This window comes from Urocitellus parryii, chromosome 8, assembly GCF_045843805.1.
Source record: "Urocitellus parryii isolate mUroPar1 chromosome 8, mUroPar1.hap1, whole genome shotgun sequence".
In the NCBI taxonomy this organism is placed as follows: Eukaryota; Metazoa; Chordata; class Mammalia; order Rodentia; family Sciuridae; genus Urocitellus; species Urocitellus parryii.
This window is the reverse complement of record NC_135538.1, coordinates 111986098-112008049: the sequence shown is the minus strand read 5'-3', so window position 1 is coordinate 112008049 and position 21952 is coordinate 111986098. Positions and strand designations below refer to the sequence as shown.

At 38.6% G+C, this 21952-nt stretch overlaps 1 protein-coding gene across 1 annotated transcript in view; it reads left to right on the top strand.

The window, feature by feature from the left end:
• Positions 1-21952, top strand: part of Dnah8 (dynein axonemal heavy chain 8) — a 286408-nt gene that overhangs the window by 62847 nt on the left and 201609 nt on the right. Inside the window, exons 18-23 of the mRNA XM_077801771.1 lie at positions 3263-3343; positions 4098-4214; positions 5320-5439; positions 12399-12534; positions 15095-15210; positions 17500-17606. Coding sequence (XP_077657897.1) covers positions 3263-3343; positions 4098-4214; positions 5320-5439; positions 12399-12534; positions 15095-15210; positions 17500-17606 — 677 coding nt within the window. The remainder of the gene's footprint in view (positions 1-3262; positions 3344-4097; positions 4215-5319; positions 5440-12398; positions 12535-15094; positions 15211-17499; positions 17607-21952) is intronic.

Here is a 21952-nt window from a genome sequence, read left to right as displayed (position 1 = left end):
GTACTTCTTTCCAAAGCGGCTCATAATTTTCCATTCCATCAGCAGTGTACAAAGTTTCCAGTATCCCTGCATCCTTGCCATTACTTGTTATTATCAGTCTTTTTTCATTTGGGCCATCCTAATGTATGTGAAATGGTTTTGATTTGCATTTCCCTGATGACTAATGATGTTCAGCATCTTTTCATGAACTTATTGGCTGTTTGTATATTTTTGGAGGAAGATCTGTTCAGATCCTTTGCCCATTTTAATTTTTTTCCACATTGTTATGGTTTGGGTGTGAGATGCCCCCAAAAGCTCACATGTGAAATAATGCAAGAGGATTCAGAGGGGAAATGATTGGGCTGTGAAAGCCTTAACCTAATCAGCAAATTAATCACCTGGTTGGATTAACTGAGTGGTAATTAAAGGCAGGTGGAGTGCAGCTGGAGGAGATGGGGCATATATCTGGGGTATATAGTTGTATCTGGCAAGCAGAGTCCTCTCTCTCTGCTTCCTCATCATCATATGAGATGCTTCCCTCTGCCACACTCTTCTGCCATGATATTCAGTCTCACTTTGAGCCCTGAGGAATGGAGCCTGCTGTCTGTGGATTGAGACCTGAAACCATGAGCCCCCAAATAAACTTTTCCTCTTCTAAAATTGTTCTGGTTGGGTCTTTTAGTCACAGCAATGAAAAAAGCTGACTAAAACACAACTTTTATTGGTGCATTATAGTTGTACGTATTAGTGGGATTTGTTGTTACATCTTCATACATACACACAATATAACAATATAACTTGGCCAATATCACTCCCCAGCACTTCCCTCCTCCCTTCCCTCCTCCCTCCTCCTGGTCCCTTTCTTCTACTGATCTCCCTTTGGTTTTCATGAGATCTGCCCCCACCTTTGTTTTCCTTTTTCCTCTTTAGCTTCCACATAGGAAAGAAAACATGTAACCCTTAACCTTCTGAGTTTGACTTATTTTGCTTAACATATCCATTTTCCTTCAAATGCCATAATTTCATTTTTCTTTATGGCTGAATAAAACCCTGTTGTGTATGTATACCACATTTTCCTTATTCATTCATCCACTGATAGACACCTAGGCTGGTTCTATACTTTGGCTATTGTGAATTGTGCTGCTATAGTCATTGGTGTGCATGTATCACGTTAGTAAATGACTTTAATTCTTCAGGATAAATTCTGAGGAGTGGTGTAGCTGGTTCCATGTCTAGTCTTTTGAGGAGTTGTGATTTCCCTACTGGTTATACTAGTTTACAGTTTCACCAACAGTGTAAAAATGTTCCTTTATTTCCACATCCTCTCCATCTTTGCTCTTTTTATTTTTTTTTAAATTGTAGATGGACACAATACCTTTACTTCATTCATTTATTATTATGTGGTGCTGAGGATTGATCCCAGTGCCTCACTCGTGTTGGGCAAGTGCTCCACTAAGAGTTACAACCCCACCCCATCTCATTTTTCAACTGGATTATTTGGCCTTTAAATTTTCAAGTTGTAATAGGTATTTATAGATTTTTATCTGCTATATGATTTGCAAAATTCCTGTCCCATTCTGTGCATTGCCTTTCACTTTCTTAATGATGTCCTTTGAAATACATTCATTTTACATTTTTTAAAAAATATTTTTTAGATGTTCATGAACCTTTACTTTATTCATCTATTTATATGCAGTACTGAGTATCGAACCCAGTGCCTCACACATGCCAGGCAAGTGCTCTACCACTGAGCCACAACCCCAGACCAACTGAGCCACAACCCATGCCCCACTTTAAATTTTTATGAAGCCAAATTTATCTGCTTTTTTTTCTGTGTCTATTTTGTTTTGTTTTGTTTTTTTTTTTGGTGTCATATTTGAGACATCTTTGCCTAATCCAAGGTCACAAAGATTGCCTATGTTTCTTGTTAGTTGCAGAGCAGGCTGAACAAATGTTAGCTGCAGAATGGGCTGAACATTTGACTCTCACCTTCACTAGTCTGTTTCCTTATCACTTGTTTGCCTCAGGGCTGAATACTCAGCCCCACTCAAAGCTGAACACTCAGCCCCACTCAAGGCTGAACACTCAACCCCCACCCGTGTGGTGCAACAGAAACCCACATCTGGCCCCTGCCCTGTCTGCCTGAGGGCAGAAGATGATACCTTTAGCAACTACTATATGATCCAATAACTGTTCGCCAACAAGGCAGCTTGCAGACCCAGAGACCCCATTAGATTTTGGCTATAAAAACTCTCCCTCCCCTTTCTTCTCTCCTCCTCCTCCTTCTCCTCTTCCTCCTCCTCCTCCTCCCACTCCCTCCCCCCTCCTGTTTTTCCTCCAGTCATTCAGACACTGCCACAATAAAGATCCCTTGTTCACTTTCCTTTCATTTCTTTCAAGGAGTTTAGTAGCTTTAGCTCTTATCAAAATACTATGTAATTGTTATAGAAAAAACAATTCAGAGGAGCATTGGCATTGCGGAAACTGTGGATTTGGCTTCAAAGACTAGGTTTTTGGACTGGTCAGTTGCTACTTTGGAGGATCAAGCGTCAAAGGACTGGTGCAAGTTGAGGCTAATATTACTTGCAGCACATATTACAGGGTTTCCGTTAGCCTTGGATGATGACCTGAAAGTCAAAGTCCTTTGCCAAGTGCCAATCATATATAAAACTTCAACTACAAGTATCAGATGAAAAGGAAAGGAATAAAGAACTAGGAAACTACTAAATAGAAACTGAAACAGTTTAATATTCACTTGGGGAAGATGTAACTTGACTCTATGTCTCTCACCACAGTGTAATACATGGTAAAAAAAAATTACAAATGGTTGAAAATTGATCATCATGGTTTATATCTAAAGACTATATAAAGGAAAACATTAAAAGTCTATTAATTCTGGTTGCATGGATCTAAAGATAGATTTATTTAAACTCAGAAAGCAAGTATGGCATCAGTGATAGCGTATATTTTAATATGTCAGAAGATGAGGAACGGAAAGGGGAAAATGTATAATAATAGCTATCACAGAAAGATTATTATCCAACAATTTGCAATAACATCTAGAAAGAAAAATTATAAATATGAAAAAATAAAGCCTGGAAAGTACTATTGACTAGATACCTAAAGACAGGGCACAGATAATTTACAGGGGATAGAAAAGTAGGATAAATCAATATAAATGTACATGAGTAAACAGGTTGAATGAAACCTTCCTAGTATGAATCAAAATATGGCTATTGCTTTAAAATGAACCAAAGTAAAATATACCATTTTATTTTTACAGGGTCTTCTGCAGTATTATGATGATTTATGTCAGGAAGTGCCTACTGTGTTTGTCAATCTGATGACCCCTAAAGTGAAAAAGGTTGGTAATGCTGAAGATTTACATTGATTTCCCTATTATTTAAAATTAGATTCATATTCTATAGATTATGGGTTTTAGGTCATCTATTCTCATCTAGACCCTCTATTTTTCTAGATCAACTTTATGGCTCTGTTTTTTTGTTTTTTCTTCCTACACAATGATTTCTTGTCTAAATTTGTTGCCTTTGGAAAAAAACTAAATCTAAATCATAAGCATTTTCTAAAGCTCCATGATTGCTTCCTGGACAGCCAAAGATGATTTAAAACAAACAAACAAACAAAACTCATCTTTATTAGGCATAATGCTGGGAAAATATAATTAGGAAAATATAACCTATAATATTTGCAGGTAATAAAAGAAAGCCTTTTTATACACGCAGATGCTCCTGTTAATAATGGGAGCTGTTCCTAGTGAGACCCTGTCTCAAAATAATAAATAAAAAGGGCTTGGGAGATGGCTCAGTGGTGAAGTGCCCCTTGAGTTCAATCCCCAGTACCAAAAAAAAAAAAAAAAAAGGTGGGTGTCTGTTTTCTGGTACAGTGGCACAGGCCTGTAATCCTTGCAATTGAGGAGGAGGAGGCAGGAGGGTTGAAATTTGATGCCAGCTTCCACAACTTGGCAAGACCTGGTCTCAAAACAAAAACATTAAAAGGGCTGGGATGTGGCTCAGTGGTAGAGCACCCCTGGGTTCAATCCCCAGTATTGCAGAAAAGAAAAAAGAAAAGGGAGCTGTTAACTCTTTACTTTTTTGTAGGTGGAATCCGTGTTGAGGCAAGGGCTTACGATATTAACATGGTCATCTTTAACACTGGAAAGCTTCTTTCAAGAAGTTGAATCAGTTTTGGATATGTTCAATCAACTTTTAAAGAAGGTAAAATTGATAAGTTTTAAAAAGCTACATACATTAATACTGAGAATATTAATGAGTAATAGTTTAATTATACATAGAAGTTCTTTAATGGGGGTGACTCTTTAATGAAAAGAACATCCGTTAAGTTAAAAATAAAACACTTGATTTCCTTTACTGGTTTGGATCGAGTTGCCTTATTCTTATCCTGAATTATCTTGCCTTTAATATGATAAAATGATGGTTCATTATAGTTTAGAAAATGAGATAATTGTAGACTGTTGAAGACAGCAGAACAGTGTGCCTAAATTTTAATATTAATGGCTCTAAAATTAACTATATGAGGCTTTAGTCTAAATGGAGACTATCTATGGATTTCTAACATGTTTGCTACCTAGACCATGCATATCTTTTTAGATATTCTAGTTTGTGTATTATGGTAGCCCAGTATGATACAAATTCAGAGGCTTTGGAGTTGGGTAAACCTGGGTAGGATTCACTGCCTTTTTCCAGCTATGTGTTCCTCTCTAAAGCTACTTTACTTTTGTGAGCCTTGGTCTCTTTAGCTTTCAAGTGGGGAACTTCCAGGTGGGGTGGCACATGCCTGTAATCCCAGCAACTTGGGAGGCCGAGGCAGGAGGATCATGAGTTCAAAGCCAGCTTCAGCAACTTATCAAGGTCCTAAGCAACTCAGTGAGATCCTGTCTTTAAATAAAACACACACACACACACACACACACACACACACACACCTATACACAAAAGGGCTGGGGATGTGGCTCAGTTGTTAAGTGCTCCTGAGTTCAATCTCTGGTACCAAAATAAATGAACAAATGAATGAATGAATGAATAAATAAAGTGGAGATACTGATGCCTTTTGCTGGAATGAAGAACAACAGAGATAATGCATAGGAGGTTATGGCACAGTTGCTGCTCAAGAAAACCTTAGTTCTAAGCTTTCTTTACAGTTGTACTACTCCTAACATTTCCACCAAATGATGCCTGACTCAGGGTGCAAGTTTCCAGACTTTAGTCCTCTAAGTGAATCAGTAACTCAAATACATAAAGCTAGCACTAAAGGGACAAAGTTATTTTTAAAATGTATTTCCATTTTTGCTCGCATTGGTAGGTCAACGATATGTGTGAAATGCACATTGATACAGTTCTAAAGGAGATAGCCAAAACAGTGTTAATTTCCTTGCCGGAAGATGGTGCTACCAAAGTAGAAGACATGTTGACCCTCAACGAGGTATGCATTTAATTATTATAATCACAAGAATACTGAGCCATAAGCATAAAATGTGAATTGATGATCTACAAGCAGACACCTGGGCCTGTAGCATTTTTTGGACATCCTTGTTTTGGACATCCCCAGCTCCAAAGGCTAACATGGCTCCAATAGCTCACTAGGCCACTCCCTAGACATCATTTTACTAATGTCCTCCACCCAGCGCTGGTGTCCCGGGGCTCTGCCAGTGGTTCCTGATTCCTCTTCCTCTGTGCATGTTCCTAGAGTCGTATCATTTCCCTCATGGTTTAAACTACAACAAAGTTTCCCTGTAAGTCATTCAGAAACCTGGGAATTATCACCTTTCCTTACCTCCATTTCTTTTCTTTTTTTTAATTGTTAATTTTTTATTTATTATTTTATTTATTTGTATCCAGTGCCTCTCACATGCTAGGCAAGCGCTCTACCACTGAGCTACAACCCCAGCGCTTACCTCTATTTCTTAAATCCCACCAGTCTTAAGGCTAAGCCATGTTTTGCCTCTTACTCAGATTTTAGTTGAATTGTCTCTTCTTTTCTGTACCTACTGCCCACTTCTTTGGTTGGGCCTTTGAAGCTTGTTTGGAGGTTAGCAATTGATGTTGTGATCTAACTGGTTTCTCTGCTTCTGTATGTGACCCCATCATATGCATTCGTAATGCCACCATATCTGATCGTGAAGCTCTTGCTACTTAAATCCTTCAGTGGCAATGACATTTAAATAGGATAAAATCTCTAACCTCCTTAGCATCTCATTATATTGAAATTGTTTGGATAATCGTTTACTCTTCATTGACTCGAAAGTGCAAAGATAGAACCCTGTTTACTCGTTTTTTGGAGGCTTAGTATCTAACACAGTCTCTTTCAAAAGCACTCAATAATGTCTTTAACTGAGCTCTTTTTTTTTTTTTTCCCCTTCCCTTTCCTACCTACCTTGTGCTAACACTGTGTCCGCTGTGCTGGTTTGGATCATCTCGCTGGTGTCCTTTTTGAGATGACCAAGAATGGCTTCCTGTCCAGGGTGCAGTCTGACCCATGGGTAACGGGGGCTTTGGCCCTCTCTCTTTTTGAAGGCACAGCTTCTTCTCCCCAGGTCACCTCTGCCTTCAGGGGTTAGGGCAGCTTGCCAGCCTCAGAACCCCTGGGGTCAGTCCCTCCCTGCCCTCCAAATTCTAGAGGGCACAGGTCCTCACATTATCTCTACTGAATCTCTACCAGTGAGTGACCTTGCCCTCTGTAACCTCAAGGTGGACAGTGGCACTACCTTTTAAGATGTGCTTTCTTCCTAATGTGTAGGAGCTTAAAATCACTTGTTCTCAGCTTTGGCCGTCACAGTACTGGACAATCCTTTTTAATATCCTATTCTTGGTCTTAGTTTATTCAGGAGTAAAATGATTTTATCTTCCTGGTTGTTTGATCCTTTTATCATTATTGGGTAAGTTTTTTTGTTTGGATCAGTTTGCTGGTGTCCTTTTTGAGAAGACCAAGGATGGCATCCTGTCCAGGGTTGCAGTCTTAATCTTATCTGGCCACTTATTCTTAATCTTTCTGGCCACCTGCAGGGACTCTTGGGTTTGTATTTGCTGTCTGCCTTTGCTTTCTGGGCGGCCTCCTGGAACCCTGTGGCCACCTTAACCCTTTGTTAGCCTTTCTGCAACCCACTGTGTGAAGTGTAGTGTGTGATTTGAGTGTTATAGTTATTAATATTTGAATAAAAGAACCTTGATTGCTTGGCTTATGACTGGCTTATGACCTAGAGGTACTCCGTGAATTACAACCAATGAAAGTGAAATGAATTTATTGTTATTCAACAAATGGTGGAAAGACACAAATGTGTTTGGTCCATGTTAATGGCATAGTTTACTCACTATAGGGGATCACAATCTGGTGCTAGGAAAGGCAGCTGTTTTTTTAAATTAATTTTTAAAATTTATATATGATAGCAAAATGCATTACAATATTACACATACAGAGCACAATTTTTCATATCTCTGGTTGTATACAAAGTATATTCACAACAATTTGTGTCTTCATACATGTACTTTGAATAATAATGTCCATCACATTCCATCTTCATTTCTAACCCCATGTCCCCTCCCTTCCCCTCCTACCACTCTGCACTATCTAGAGTTTTCTATTGCTCCCAAGGCACTCGTTTTTTTTTTTTTTAAACTTTTGTTTATTTCTCATAATTATTTCTTCATCTTTAAGAAACATACCGGAGGGTACTATTTTTTGAGTTAGCAAATTTGTACATTATTTTCTTCCTACTTTAATAAGTACCTTTCTCACCTTATCCTTTACCAGTCCTCCTTTTTTTCTCAAAATAGTTTCATTATTGTTTTCAGTTAAACAGTAATTGAAAATAGCAACACTTTATTATGCCTGTGTCAACATGGCTAATGCAGAGCTATGTCGTATGTGTGTAATATATCTTCTTATAAGCTTTTTATTTTTCCTGGTATTTCTAATTGCTTCTCTTTTCATATTTTATTTCAAATACGCTATTATATTAGGGTTTCATTCCTTCATCCCCAAGAAAGACCTCCCTTCAGAGCACCCTGAATCTCTGTTTCAGCTCTCCAGTCACTTGTAAAATTAACCTAGGATACTCTCTAGACAGAGCAGTCTGTTCCTGAATTACATGTTTTTGAAGGAGGGAGAACTTCTTCAAATGCTGTATGGGTCTTTTCACAGCAATTGAAATTTTCCAAAGAAATGTCCCATTTCCTGCTTGGGAATAATTTTCTGCCTGCCATTTTCTTCTCTCTAATCCTAGAATTTGACTATATGAACTTTATTCCTAGAATTTGACTATATGCATTTAATACCAGGTCTTATCTACATAAAAACAGAATACAAAAGAATAGGGGAATTTCTATGTTGGTTTCCTTCCTTTTGTCCCATTTATAAGAAATCATCTTCTCACATTATGTATTTATAACTATTTTGACACCATCAGTTGCTGAGGAGGGAAAACTCATGCTACCAAAGATAATTTACTTTGAGTACAAGAACAAAGAACTTTTACATGCATAGAAAGAGACCACACAAATGGAGCAAACTGGGATAGAATAGGTGACTGAGTATGAATGTTGTGTTTGTATTGATGACACAATTTAAAAAGTGTTATTATTAAATAAGTGGAAAGTCTCAATGCTATAAATCAAGATGCAGGAAGTGGAACTTTGAAAAGCACCTTTGCAAATCAGTTTGCCACAGTCACTTGCCCTGGAGTAATCTAAGATCTAGCAAAGCTTGAACTGCCTTTGTACAAACCAACCATTGGGCAGGACCTTTGAAGTGGAGGCAGAATATAATTTGTTAAGGACAGGGCAAGCCAGGTCGGCCTCTGAGCAGAAATCAGTTTTGGAAAATGATATACATTAATTTTTTAGGGTGAAGTTAATTTGGGTCAAACAGTGGTTTCAAACCATTTTGTGAACTGAGATGCAGCTTCTAAGCAAGGAGGGAGTAGAAAAGAAACCTGTCACTCTCTCTCCTCCAGCTCTCTTGTCTTCTCCTTGGGTCAAACCCCGCTGGAGTTCAAGGGAGTCAAGTAGTCAGCTTCCTGCTACACAGAGAAGGGCAGAGAAGCGTGGAGAATGGGAGGCAGGCTGCGAATGAAGAATGGCACCTGGAGTGTCTGGCAAATGGCCTTGATAGAGTGGCAGAGATTATTTATAGGTTTATAAATTAAAGCATATAAATCCTTTTTACAGTTGCATTGTCGACTGCTCCTGTATCCATCTTTTCTTTCTTCTGGTTCCATGGAGAAAGTTCCTGCCTCTTTTCAAAATTGAGATCCTCCAAATAGGTTCAAGATGTCGTACCTTTTTGTCTTCTGTTATGGTTCAGAGATGAGGTGTCCCCCAAAAGCTCATGTGTAAGACAACGTAGGAGTTTTCAGAGGTGAAATGATCAGATTGTGAGAAGTGGAAGCTAATCAGTGGATTAATCCACTAGGTGCTTACTGTAGGCAGGTAGGGTATGGCTGAGGGTAACATATTTTGTCCTCGGTGAGCAGAGTGTGCTCTCTCTCTCCTGGTTGCCATGTTCTGAGCTGTTTTCCTCCACCACTGTCTTCTACCATGATCTGCTCACCTTGGGCCCAGGGCATGAGGTTGGTTCACCCTGCACTGAATCTCTGAAACTGTGAGCCAGAATGAACTTTACATGCCACTTTCATCTGTTTTGTCAGGTCTTTTGGTCACAACACGAAATAGCTATCTAACACCCCTTCTTGGTGACTTTGCTCCACTAGTCCCCTGTTTTCCATATCTTCAACTTTGTACTACTGAATGGATCCTTCCCACCAGCAGTCCAATATACCTTCACCTCTTCCTTGCCCACAAAAACTACCCTTCACCTCTCATTCAACCAAACTCCTCCAATTCCTCACACGTGCTGCCTTCACTTTCCCACCTCCCGTTAATTTTTCTTTCCTTAATTTCTGGTTCAAAATATTTCTGGCACTAATTATTATTTTTAAACAGCTTTATTGAGATAAAATTCAAAAACCTTGCAGCTCAACTATGTAAACTGTATAACTCAATGTCTTTTAGAGTATTCAGAACTGTACAACCATCACTGTGGTGCATTTTAGAACATTTTTAATTGGCATCGTTCATTTAGCACAGTTCATTCAGTGTCACAAGTGACAGAATTTTGTTTCTTTTGCTAATGTCCTTTCTTTATCTCTTCCTTAAGGTTGTTGCCCCTCCCTAATCCTTTTGTGAGCATTATATCCCCATCATACTAAATTCTAAAGGGAAGTCCTCCGAAATGGTTAAGATGTTTGCTGCTAAATTTTTCTTGAGATTTACAGAACCCAGACAAGTGATGACCTTGATAATGCCCCTCCTTAGTCTTTAGTTCTATGCATCAATTAACACAAAGCAGGTAAATCAATGTGGCTTTAACTTGCTGAAAAGAACTACAGAAGCTAGACCCAGGAGGTTGAGGTCCATTTCAATGCTAGAGTACCCCAGAGAAATAGGAGATACACAGCCTAGATGACAATGGCCGAGCTCATGTGGCCTTCCTGCCCTGCTCCTCCTTTCCCTCCCTATAAAACTCCTTGATCTCCCAAGATGGAGCTTTGAGGTTGACAGTGCTTCTGTCTTCCAAGATGCCAGCCCCTGAATAAATCTGATTCCTTCCTATCAACTCTTGTGTCCCGAATATTGGCCTGTGAGTTGTGGGCAGCCCAGACTTTATTCCAGTAACAATAGTGCATTGTGTGAATGTACCACCTTTTAGTTATGCATTTATCAGTTGATAGATATTTGGTCATTTCCAGTTTTGGGCTGTTATTAATAATGCTGTTTATAACATTATGTGTAGACATGTTTTCTTTTGGGGGGGTACATATATAGGAGTGGAGTTACTGGGTCATATGTTAACACTCTGTTTAACCTTTTGAAGAACTGCCATAGTGTTTTCCAAAGTGGCTGCATCATTTTGCAATCCCACCAGTAGTTATGAGGGTTCCAGTTTCCCTACATCCTTACTGGCACTTACTGTCTTCTGTCTTTTTGATTATAGCCCTCAGAGTGAGTGTGAAGTGGCACCTCATGGTGGTTTTTTTTTTTTTTTTAGATGTTAATGGACCTTTATTTTACTCATTTATTTATATGCAGTGCTGAGAATTGAACCCAGTGCCTCACACCTGCTAGGCAAGCGTTCCACCTCTGAGCTACAACCCAAGCCCCTCATAGTGGTTTTGATTTGAAGGTCCAAGTTGACAGCTACCATTTACTTGACTCTTTTATAAAATGCAGGGATATTGTTTGATATGTTCAAAGCCTTATTCAATTTTATGAGCCAGTTTTCTGAATTTGACTAGCTCTCAACTTTTTCATTAAACCCTTTTCTGGCTATTGGAAAAGGTCAGAAAAGCAAAACACAGACTTTGTGAATCAAAGATGAGTTCAAACTCTTATTCTTACCACCTACTGGGTGACCTGGGCAAATTTCTTAACTTCTGAGCCTTGGCTTTCTGTGAAATAGAGACCATAATGTTAATTATTACTAGAGGATGTCCTTTAATTAAATTAGCTAATACATATGAACTCTTAAATCAATGCCTGGCATACAGCACCATGTTTAATTAAAAAACTTTACCTCACTCAATTCTCAATGTAGGGCTGGGGATGTGGCTCAAGCGGTAGCGCACTCGCCTGGCATGAGTGCGGCCTGGGTTCCATCCTCAGCACCACATACCAACAAAGATGTTGTGTCCACCGAGAACTAAAAAATAAATATTAAAAAAAAAATTCTCTCTCTCTCTCTCTCTCTCTCTCCTCTCTCACTCTCTCTTTAAAAAAAAATTCTCAATGTAACACTTTGGATTGTACCTTTCATACCATATCTCATTTTCAACTTTTGACAATGTCTTTCTGTTCTAGATTTATGGGTGTGATTGAGTCAAATACTAGAAAAAGAATAGATTTTTTCTTTGTCATCTTTTGCTTGGACCTTACCATCTGTGCTTTGGGCAGCAGGCAATTTTAGATCTGAAACATAAAGCATGGTCAATATTATCTTATTTATTTATAAGATAATGGCCTTGAGCATCCTTGGAAAATGCTTTACTACTGAGTTCTTCTCCCAACCCCTCTAGTTATTTTTAAGTAAACTTAATTATATTTTCATAAATTAATGGTCATATTATTTATTTATTAATTATATATCACCCAAACAAACATTTAATTATTTATTTATTAAGTAAGTAAATATTTACCCAAACATTTAATATTAATAAATATTAATAATTTTATTAACAAATATTAATAAATGTTTAAATAACGAATTTAATTTTAATTAAATAAATATAATAAATAAAGTATAATTAATTATTAAAATTAATAAAGTCATATTAATAAATTCTCACCACTTTTAGGTATCTGAAAATTAATAGTCATTTCTTTATTTAATAGACGTACACGAGAGAGTGGGCTGATATTCTAAACCACAAAAGTAAGCATGTGGAAGAAGCTGTCAGAGAACTTATATTAATATTTGAGCAAATTTATGAAGTTAAATACACTGGGAAAGCAATAAAACCAGTACCAGGTAATTTCACTAGTTAATTTTTGAGTCATGAGAGCTACAGATATGTCCTCATATGAGTACTTCCACTTAGCAGGTAGCAAGATTCAGGACTCCAAAGCAGGTGTCCATCATAAACTGCGTTTTTGTATAGTTTAGGCTCTGTGAGTTCTCTTGTCACTTAGGAAATAGTGGCAACCTCTGAAATCCAGGGTTCCCAGATGCCAACCAAGGACCAACCTTATAAACAGGTTATGGTTACACCCTCAGGCTTGCTGTGTTTCTTTTTCTTTTTGAATAGCATTCTAATCAATCATGTCACTTTGATCCTTTGATTCATTTTACTTTTTTAAAAAAATAAACAAGACAAGGATAAAATCTAAAATTCTCATGAATCCAGAAAACTTTATTTGGGTAAGACTAAGTTTCAAGACATTTTCCCCCTAGATCTTTCTCTGAATGGTACCAGCTGCGTCTTCTTCCTTAGAACGGTGTCAGGGTACAGGTAAATGGGACCTAGTGGAAAGTGTACCCCCAAGGAATCAAAGATCACACCATGGCAGATCTTCCCCCCACCTCCTACCCCGTGGTTAACAAAAGGCGTACAAAGCTTTGTCTTCACTCTTTTTGACTTTGCCAAAGCCCTCATCACCCTGATTCACTCTGCTGAGGAAAATCTGTATGACAAGGTGCCTGGATTATTTAAAGTGGTTGAAATAATTTTGACTCCATTTCCAGTCCTCCCAATTTCAGAATCTCATTCCCTCAATGAAGTCCAAAGTTTTAATAATTTTAGTCAATATATGTAAATAAGCCCCTCCAAAACAAGCTGCTGAATTTGATCTTCTCCAGCAGGGGCAGAGGATTTTAAGAAAAGATTCCCAGGAAGAGATCTTTGCTTCCTGCTTCCTTAATTGTGGTTTAAGAATCTGGAACTTTTAGTATTGCTCAGATTGCCCTGTCCTAGATATTTAGAATCTTTGGGTACATTTGAAGGGACATAGATATTTTGTTTTGAAGTTATGTTTTCAAGTTCAAAATAAGAACTGTCTAGGTAGAAATTTGTAATTGGAGGATTTACTTGTTAATATTTTATGGGGACTTGTCTATATATGTCAAGTCATGATCCCTGTATTTGCTCAGTAACATAGGGGGAGGTTGACTTTGTGTGAGGCAGGCCACTGACTGGCTCATGGCTGTGTCACCAACTTAGTGTGGATTTTTTTTTTAATAAAAGATATGTTATCTATTTTGCCAATTGCCAATTATCTTCTTAACCTTAAATAAGGTGGATACACACTTTGATTCTTTGGCCAAGAAGTTATAGTCAATGTCCTCAAATATTCATGAGGCAATATGCAGATTAAATTATTTCCATTTCAGGAAAAGACATTGAAAAAGGTCTCTTTTGTTTGTATTTTAAAATTTTTGATTGACACGTATTTGCACATATGATGATGTACAATGTGATTATTTTTTGTGAGGGGTTACCAGGTCACTCAACCACTGAGCCAAATCCCCAGCCCTATTTTGTATTTTACTTAGAGACAGGGTCTCACTGAGTTGCTTCGTGCCTTGCCGTTGCTGAGGCTGGCTTTGAACTCGCCATCCTCCTGCTTCATCCTCTAGAGCTGCTGGGATTACAGGTGTGTGCCACAGTGCCCAGCTCCAATGCGATTTTTCAAAAAAACTTTATTGGTTCCTTTTAGTTATACGTGACAGTAGAATCCATTTTGATCAGTGTTGAGGTTTTGAAGGAGACTTGAAGAGATAGCTTTGCCTAAAAGGGTGAGCTACAGTCCAACAGGTTTGAACTATGGCGTCTATGTTTGAACTATGGCTTTTTGGAATGAGAGAACATTTGGTCAAGCAGAAAACTCATGCAAGTGACATTCTAAGAGGACTGGGTGGGGGGCCAGGGATATTGCTAAATGTCCTAAAGGATAGCTCTCAACGACAAAGCCCCAAATATCAGTAGTGCTGGGGTTGAGACGCTCTGAGCCTAAAACGAGAATGCACAGCATGCTGGCTTTGCTCCAAGAAGTCTTAGTTTAACCAGTTTTTTTAATCACAAGTATCAAGAATTAAGAATAAATCTTCATTAAGTTAGAAAACTCAACAGGTGAACAAATAATTAAGAAACATAATATGTAAAACCCTCTTAAAACTTGTCTTAATTCTAGACATTAAGAGTAGATTGACAGGGGCTGGGGTGGTGGCTCAGCGGTAGAGCACTCGCCTAGCATGTGCGAGGTACTGGGTTCCATCCTCAGTACCACATAAAAAATAAAAACAAATAAAAATAAAACTACAACTAAAAAATTATTTTTAAAAAAGAGTATATTGACAGAATTATATTTCTTAGTACAATGATGATTCTACTGAGATTCATGGTTTAATTGAATTTGAGGATGACACTAGAATAGGAACAAATGCAAAAAAAAAATATGTAAATGTAAGAAAGATAAAAGTAAGTCTTTAACAGCTTTAAAAAATGAGCTTCCTAAAAAGGTTTTGCCACATAGAATAAGCCTAATGCTGAAGAATTCACCTACTATGTTTTTGTTTTGTCTTCTATCCTTAGAACACCAGAAACATGTTGTTTTTGGAAGTGAAATGGAGGAGGGCGAAAGCAATGATTACGAGTCCAATTTGGTGACCGAGGGTGATGCTAATGACAAAGAGGATGAGTTTAAAAAGGTATTTACTGTGAAACAACCTCTTGCAGATTTCATTATGACTCATTGGATTATATGTAACCCAAAGGGGGCTACTTCCAGGAAGTTCTGAAACTAACCTATGCCCAATTTATAACAGATTCCAAAAAATACAATTGCCAGTTGCACATTGTAAGATCAGGTAATCCTTAAGGTTCTCCCCAATATCACTAACTTTATTTTTTTAAAAATTGTTTTAGTTGTAGGTGGACACAGTAACCTTTATTTTATTTTTATGTGGTTCTGAGGATTGAACCCAGTGCCTCAGGCGTGCTAGGCAAGCGCTCTACCGCTGAGCCGCAACCCCAACTCCCTATCACTAACTTTTTTTTTTTTTTTTTTTTAAATATTTTATTTATTTATTTTTCTAGGCGGACACAACATCTTTGTTGGTATGTGGTGCTGAGGATCGAACCCGGGCCGCACGCATGCCGGGCGAGCGCGCTACCGCTTGAGCCACATCCCCAGCCCCCTATCACTAACTTTTGATGACGTTTGTCTGTTACAGTTTCTATAGGATCTTCCTCCATTGTGGTCTGGCCATGTTTTCTTACATAGTAAATGCAACTTATAGCACCCATTCATTTCACTCAGTGTGGAACTTTGTCCTTGTTATTGGGTTTAATTGAGTTGTCTGTATCCCAAGTCCTGATAATGATTCACTTGGGGCCCAGGGATTGCACTATGGTTGCCTTTCCCAGCAGGAGAAACAGATTGAATGGGCAAATGGTCACATTGTGGTGAGGGTGAAGGTTGAAAAGGAGGCAGGGGGGTTCTCTCTCATGGTCACCTATCAACTTTGAAGGCCACTCTCACACGTTCCTGCTTTCTCCTCCTCCTGCCAGTTTTCTTTTAATCCCTCATACCCACCCTCTCTTCATTCTTTTTTCTTACCTACTTTTCCATACTGTAATACAGTTTTGGAAATAAACTCTAACTGTAATAAACTTGCCTTCTTGCTCAATGACGAGATCACAAACTGATTGGGAGATGCTTCCCTACAGGGTCTAGATTTTAGCTTAGAATTTGCAGTACCACGCACCAGGAAGCCATTAACAATGAGTTTAACAACAGGCAGAAGTCAGCTGAACAGGAAAAGTGCACCCCATCTCAGTGAACCCTCGCTAGCAGTTGCATTCCCTTTGATACCAGGTTAGGGGGGCTTAAAACAAGACTGAGCCCCAGTAGAGACTCCCTAATTGTGGGAGTCACTGGGAGCTACATTGTGCTGTCTTCTCTACCTCTCAAATCCGACTCCCATGCCATTGGAGGAATGGTCTCTCCAGCATTACAATCTGATCACATCAATGCCTGTGCTTTAGCTTGATCATTGTCACCCCTGACCACATGGAGAAGCTTGAAATTCTTTTTTTGCTCATTCCTAATAACTCTTCCAACCCAACTCAACCTTACTCTCCTACTTAGCCCCAGGGGGCAGAGTAGTCAGAATCTGGATCCTGATGTATGACTTGTTGTGTGAGCCAGATGGGGCTGGGGGCTGAGGTAGAGGGCTTGCTGAGCCCTGGGGGTTCACTACCCACCTCAAACCATGCTGAACATTTTGATGATAGAGACACATCTTTCACCTGTGCCCATGCCCCTCAACATTGAGAAGTACACAGCACTCAAGTGCTTCAGGTTTGTTGGGTGAATGATTCAGTGTTGAGCAAACCAGGATGATTTTAAATAAACTGTTTTTGAATTTTATATTTTGAGTCTGTAATTCTGGTTTGATAGGGTGTTTTTGCAAAACACTCTTCTTTTTTCTTTTCTTTTTCTCCCTCCTCCTCCTCCTCCTCCTCCTCCTCCTCCTCCTCCTCCTCCTCCTTCTTCTTCTCTCTCTCTCTCTCTCTCTCTCTCTCTCTCTCTCTCTCTCTGGCATTGGGGGTAGAACCCAGGGCCTCACACATGGTAGGCAAGCATCCTACCTCTGAGCTACATCCTCAGCCCTTTTTATTTTGAGATAGAATCTCACTATAAGTTGCCCAGGCTAACCTCAAACTTGTGATCCTCCTGCCTCAGCCTCCTGATTAGCTGGGATTTCAGGTGGGCACCACCACACCTGGCTGCAAGCACACTTTTAATGTAATGTTATTTGCCTAAAAAAAACCAGACAAGTAATTTAGTATTACCTTTATTTAAATAGTGTCATTGAAATTGTATAGTGTATTATTTCTCGCCTTTCACATGTACCTTCTAATATGTGTCATTGTTCTGGGGATGATGGAAGTTTATTTTGTGGTATGAAATTTAATATGATTTCTTATTACAGGAATGTAAAGAGGTCTTTGCTTTTTTCTCTCATCAACTACTGGACAGTCTTCAAAAAGCTACACGGTTATCTTTGGATACAATGAAAAGAAGAATATTTGTTGCAAGGCAAGTTGAAAATATGCTAACTATGTCTGATAATATTCCCTATAATAATATGATTCTAATAATATTATTTTAATTTTTATTAATTTTAAAAAATATAAAATTTAAAATAAAGCATCCATTAAAAGGCTGTTTGAAAAAATCCCTATAATACTGCAAGAACTGTAATTGAATAAACAACCATGTTCCTGTCACCCAGGCCAAGATTGAGAAGATGGGCATTCCCTGACTGGTCCTCTCCCTGCTCGCCTGAACTTGGTCTTGGTCTTGGTTTTCTTTAGAGCTTATCATTTGTTTCTATCTCCAATGTGTCACTGCCTTTGTATTTGACTTGTGCTCAGCATTACCTTTCTGAGATTCATCTGTGTTGCTACAGTTTATTAACACTTTGGTGGAGTTGGAGTGTGCACAATCTGTTTATCTGTTCTGCCGGTGGTGGTCACTGGGTTGTTTCCAGCTTGGGCTGTCATGAATAAAACACCTCTGAGCCCTCTTGTATCTGCCTCTTGCTGCACCTGCTAAGAGCTGATCTCCTGGGTCCTAGGGTGCATGCATGGCTCACTTCACCAGGCAATGCATAGTATGAGAGGGTCCGTGGCTCCTCATCCTTGAAAACAATATTTTTCATTTTAGAAATTCTTACTAACACAGAGTGTGAAATGGCATCTCATCGGGATTTAAATTCTCATTTTCTTGGTTACTGATGAGATTGAATATATTTTCGTGTGTTTACGGACCATTTGTCTTTTCCTTAATGTTTGTGGGGTTTTCTGCCTGCTTTTTGTTTTTTAAGGGTTGTTCTCTTCTTCCCTTTTTTTTAAAAAATGTTTTTAGCTATAGATGGACATGATAACTTTATTTTTTTATGTAGTGCTGAGAATTGAACCCAATGCCTTCCAGGTGCTAGGCAAGCACTCTATCACTGAGACACAACCCCAGCCCAGCCTGCCTTTTTTTTTATTGGAGTGGATTAAGTAATAAATATTTGCAATATATTATTTTGTTAATAATAATAAAGCAAATATCTTCTCTAATTGCGGGGGTTACTGGGTGCTGCCTGTGCCCTTTTCTCTATCTCTGAAATCCATCTCCCACACTGTTGCAGGAATGGTCTCTTTAGTGTTACAATTTGATCACATCAAGCCTGTGCTTTAGCTTGATCATCATCATCCCTGACCTCATGGAGAAGCATGATATTCTCTTTTACTCATTCCCCCTTACTTTTTATTTCTTTATTAATTTTCATTTTTATTTTGCTAAGTTTTAAAAATATATTAGGGTTCTTTAAAGGAACAGAATCAAGAGGAAATATAATTATAAAAGGGAGACTTATTAGGCTGGCTTATGCAACCAGAAGCTGGATAGTCCACAGTGGCCCTCTGCAGGCTGAAGAGCTGGGAGAAACCACTAGCTGTGCAGTTCAAGAGGCTGAAGCTCCAGAACAAGACGGATCAATGGTGCTACCCTAGTCTGAGACCAAAGGCTTCTGGAGAATCCACTTTGGAAGAATGAAGAAGTGAAAGTCCTGTATCCTTAGATGACTGCAGCAGCAATCAAGAACCCATTCAAGAAGAAAAGAGCTTGCATCTGCTGCTGCTTCTATTAAATCACGTTGCAAAGACCACTGACTCCAATTTTAAATCAAATTAAAGCAAGCTTGTAATTCTGACCAGCTAGGACTGTCTCTCCCGAAATCTGTGGGTTACAGGACAGTACCCCAACTCTATAGCAGCATGGTTTTATAGCACAAAAAGTTGTAAAAAGGGGGGTGTCTTGAGAACTTACAGATAACAGGATTTTGAAAAGCATAATACAAAGACAGATAGTAGGTTAATGACCAAAATGGTTCAACATTTCAAATTAGGGAGTAAATTTAGATCCCAACATCAGAATTTATGAGGTGCCATTAGGGTTTCAGAGAGGGTTGTTATCTGGTCAGGGAAAGCCAGAATTTATGAGGTGCTGCTAAGGTTTCAGAGAGAGTTCTTATCTGGTCAGGGAAAGCCAGGCATGGGTGAGTTCAAGGCATGGGCAGGCATTCCAAGCAAGTTTAGAAATAGAAGTAATTTCTAGTAAAACAGAAATTAACTTTTCATGACTTTGTGACGAGATGGTTCCCAATCTTAAAATGGAATTAGGCTGGGTTCATCATTTCCTTGTTCCTCCAACTTTTATTCCATCCAAGCCATCATCCTATTGGTTGGTGCTGCCCATGCTTAGGGAGGGTCTCCATTTCAGTTGGCTATCCCACATGCCAGTTATTAGACACACCCTCATTGACACACCCATACCCCTTTTAATCCTTGACATCTCAATCCAATCAAATTCACAATTCAAATTAACCATTACAAAAAATATTCAAAATTATCAATCTTAGAAAAAGAAGTGATATCTATGACTTTTAAAATAAATTCTCACCAGGTGTGATGGTACACACTTGTAATCCCATCAACACAGGGAGCTCGGCAAGAGCATCTTAAGTTTGAGGCCAGCCTTAGCAGTTTAGTGAGAACCTATCTCAAAATAAAAAAATAAGAAGGGTTGGGTATGGGGCTCAGTGGTAGAGCATCCCTGGGTCCAGTTCTCAGTTCTGCAAACAAACCAAATCAAACCAAACCACACAAAACAACAATTACAAAGCAACTCTATTTAAAATGCCTTCTATACATTTTGTATATCTTTATCCTATATCTTTTGTCTTTGAATCTAGAAAGCACACATTTTGCTTTTAAAGCACAAGGCTTTCTGTAGTTTTGCAGTTTCCTCAAATTATTTCTGACTATAAGGGCCTGTGCAGGCTTTACTTACTGTACTATGCCTATATGACTACTGCAGTTTGATGATTTAGTTTTGCCTTTTTTTTTGGCAACACTCAAAAATAATTTATTTACTGGCATATTTTATAAAATCCCCAGATTCTTTGTATGCTTTGTATAACACCTGTTCCTTAGCGAGGATTTGTGAGAGGTGAATTCTGTTATTTTTCTTTGTATGTCTGAAAATGCCTTTGTTGTTAGTTTTTCTCTCAGTGCTTTGAAAGTATTTCTTCATTTTTTTTCCTGACCCATGTTGTCTGCTGATGAGATGTTTGCAGTGTGCCTAACCAAAGATTCTTTTTTTATCCTTGATGTTTCTGCAGTTTGCTGACCCTGGGTGGATTTGTCTTTATTAAGTTCTGCTTTGTTCACACAGAGCAGCACTTCCTATCTGAGGGCTCATGGCTTCCCTTAATTCTGGAAAAATCTCACCAATTTCCTCTTTAGTTATTTCTTCTAGGACATTCCTTTATTGATTTCTTCTGGAATGCCTACTAATTGAATATTGAACAGAATGACTATATAATTTATTGTTCCAACTAGGACACTTTTGTGAATATCCAGATGAGGTGCCAGGTCAGAGTTAACTGGGGACTCTCCTGGGTCCACTGGGCAAGTGGTCATCTTATATGCTGGGGCCTCTCAACCTGCCCTTCCTGTCTCCTCACTACTCTGTCATTCATATATACACACATACATACATACTGCTTTTGCCTTTGTGAACTACATTATGGGCAAGGACCTTTATCTTTTCTAGAGATTATGTTGTCTACTGCATTTTAAATATTTAGATAAATACTTTCCTCCTTATCCTCCAAATATTATATCATTTTTTCCTTGGTTAGCAGTTTCTCTATTTTTAATTTTTTTTTCTCTGGGAGACAGCTTTTATTTATCTCTTTGAGCATTCTCAGTGTACTTATTTTAGACTTTTTATACCACTATACTGTTAGTTTTATCTGGAGTGAGTTTCTGTTTCAGTTTTTAATTTCATTTTGTGTGTGTGTGTGTGTGTGTGTGTGTGGTATTAGGGATTGAACCCAGGGGTACTCTACCACTGAGCTATATCCCCAGTCCTGTCTTTTTTATTTTTAAATTAAATTTTTTTGGGCAGTGCCAGGGATTAGACCAAAGGCCTCATGTGTGTCAGGCAAGGTGTTCTACCACTGAGCCACATGCCCAGCTCTTTTAAAAATTTTTTCATTTTGAGGAAGGACCTCCAAATGTTGCCCAGGCTAATCTTGAATTTGAGATCCTCCTGCCATAGCTGTGTAGGATTCATACCTGGACCTAGGTAGTGAAGCATTCCTGAGCTGAGTGACTGTCTGTAAATTCCTTAGCCTCTCTCTGCCTTAGTTTCTTCATCTATAAAATAGGAATAATTATCAAAGTATCTGCTTTGCAGAGTGAATTTGAGGATGAAATGGGTTAATTGATGGAAAGTTTCTGGCATATGTTAAGCACTCAATGGATGTTACTCATCATGGTCCTTCCTCTGCCCTTTTCTTTAAGTAATTTCTATCGCTTTGTAGT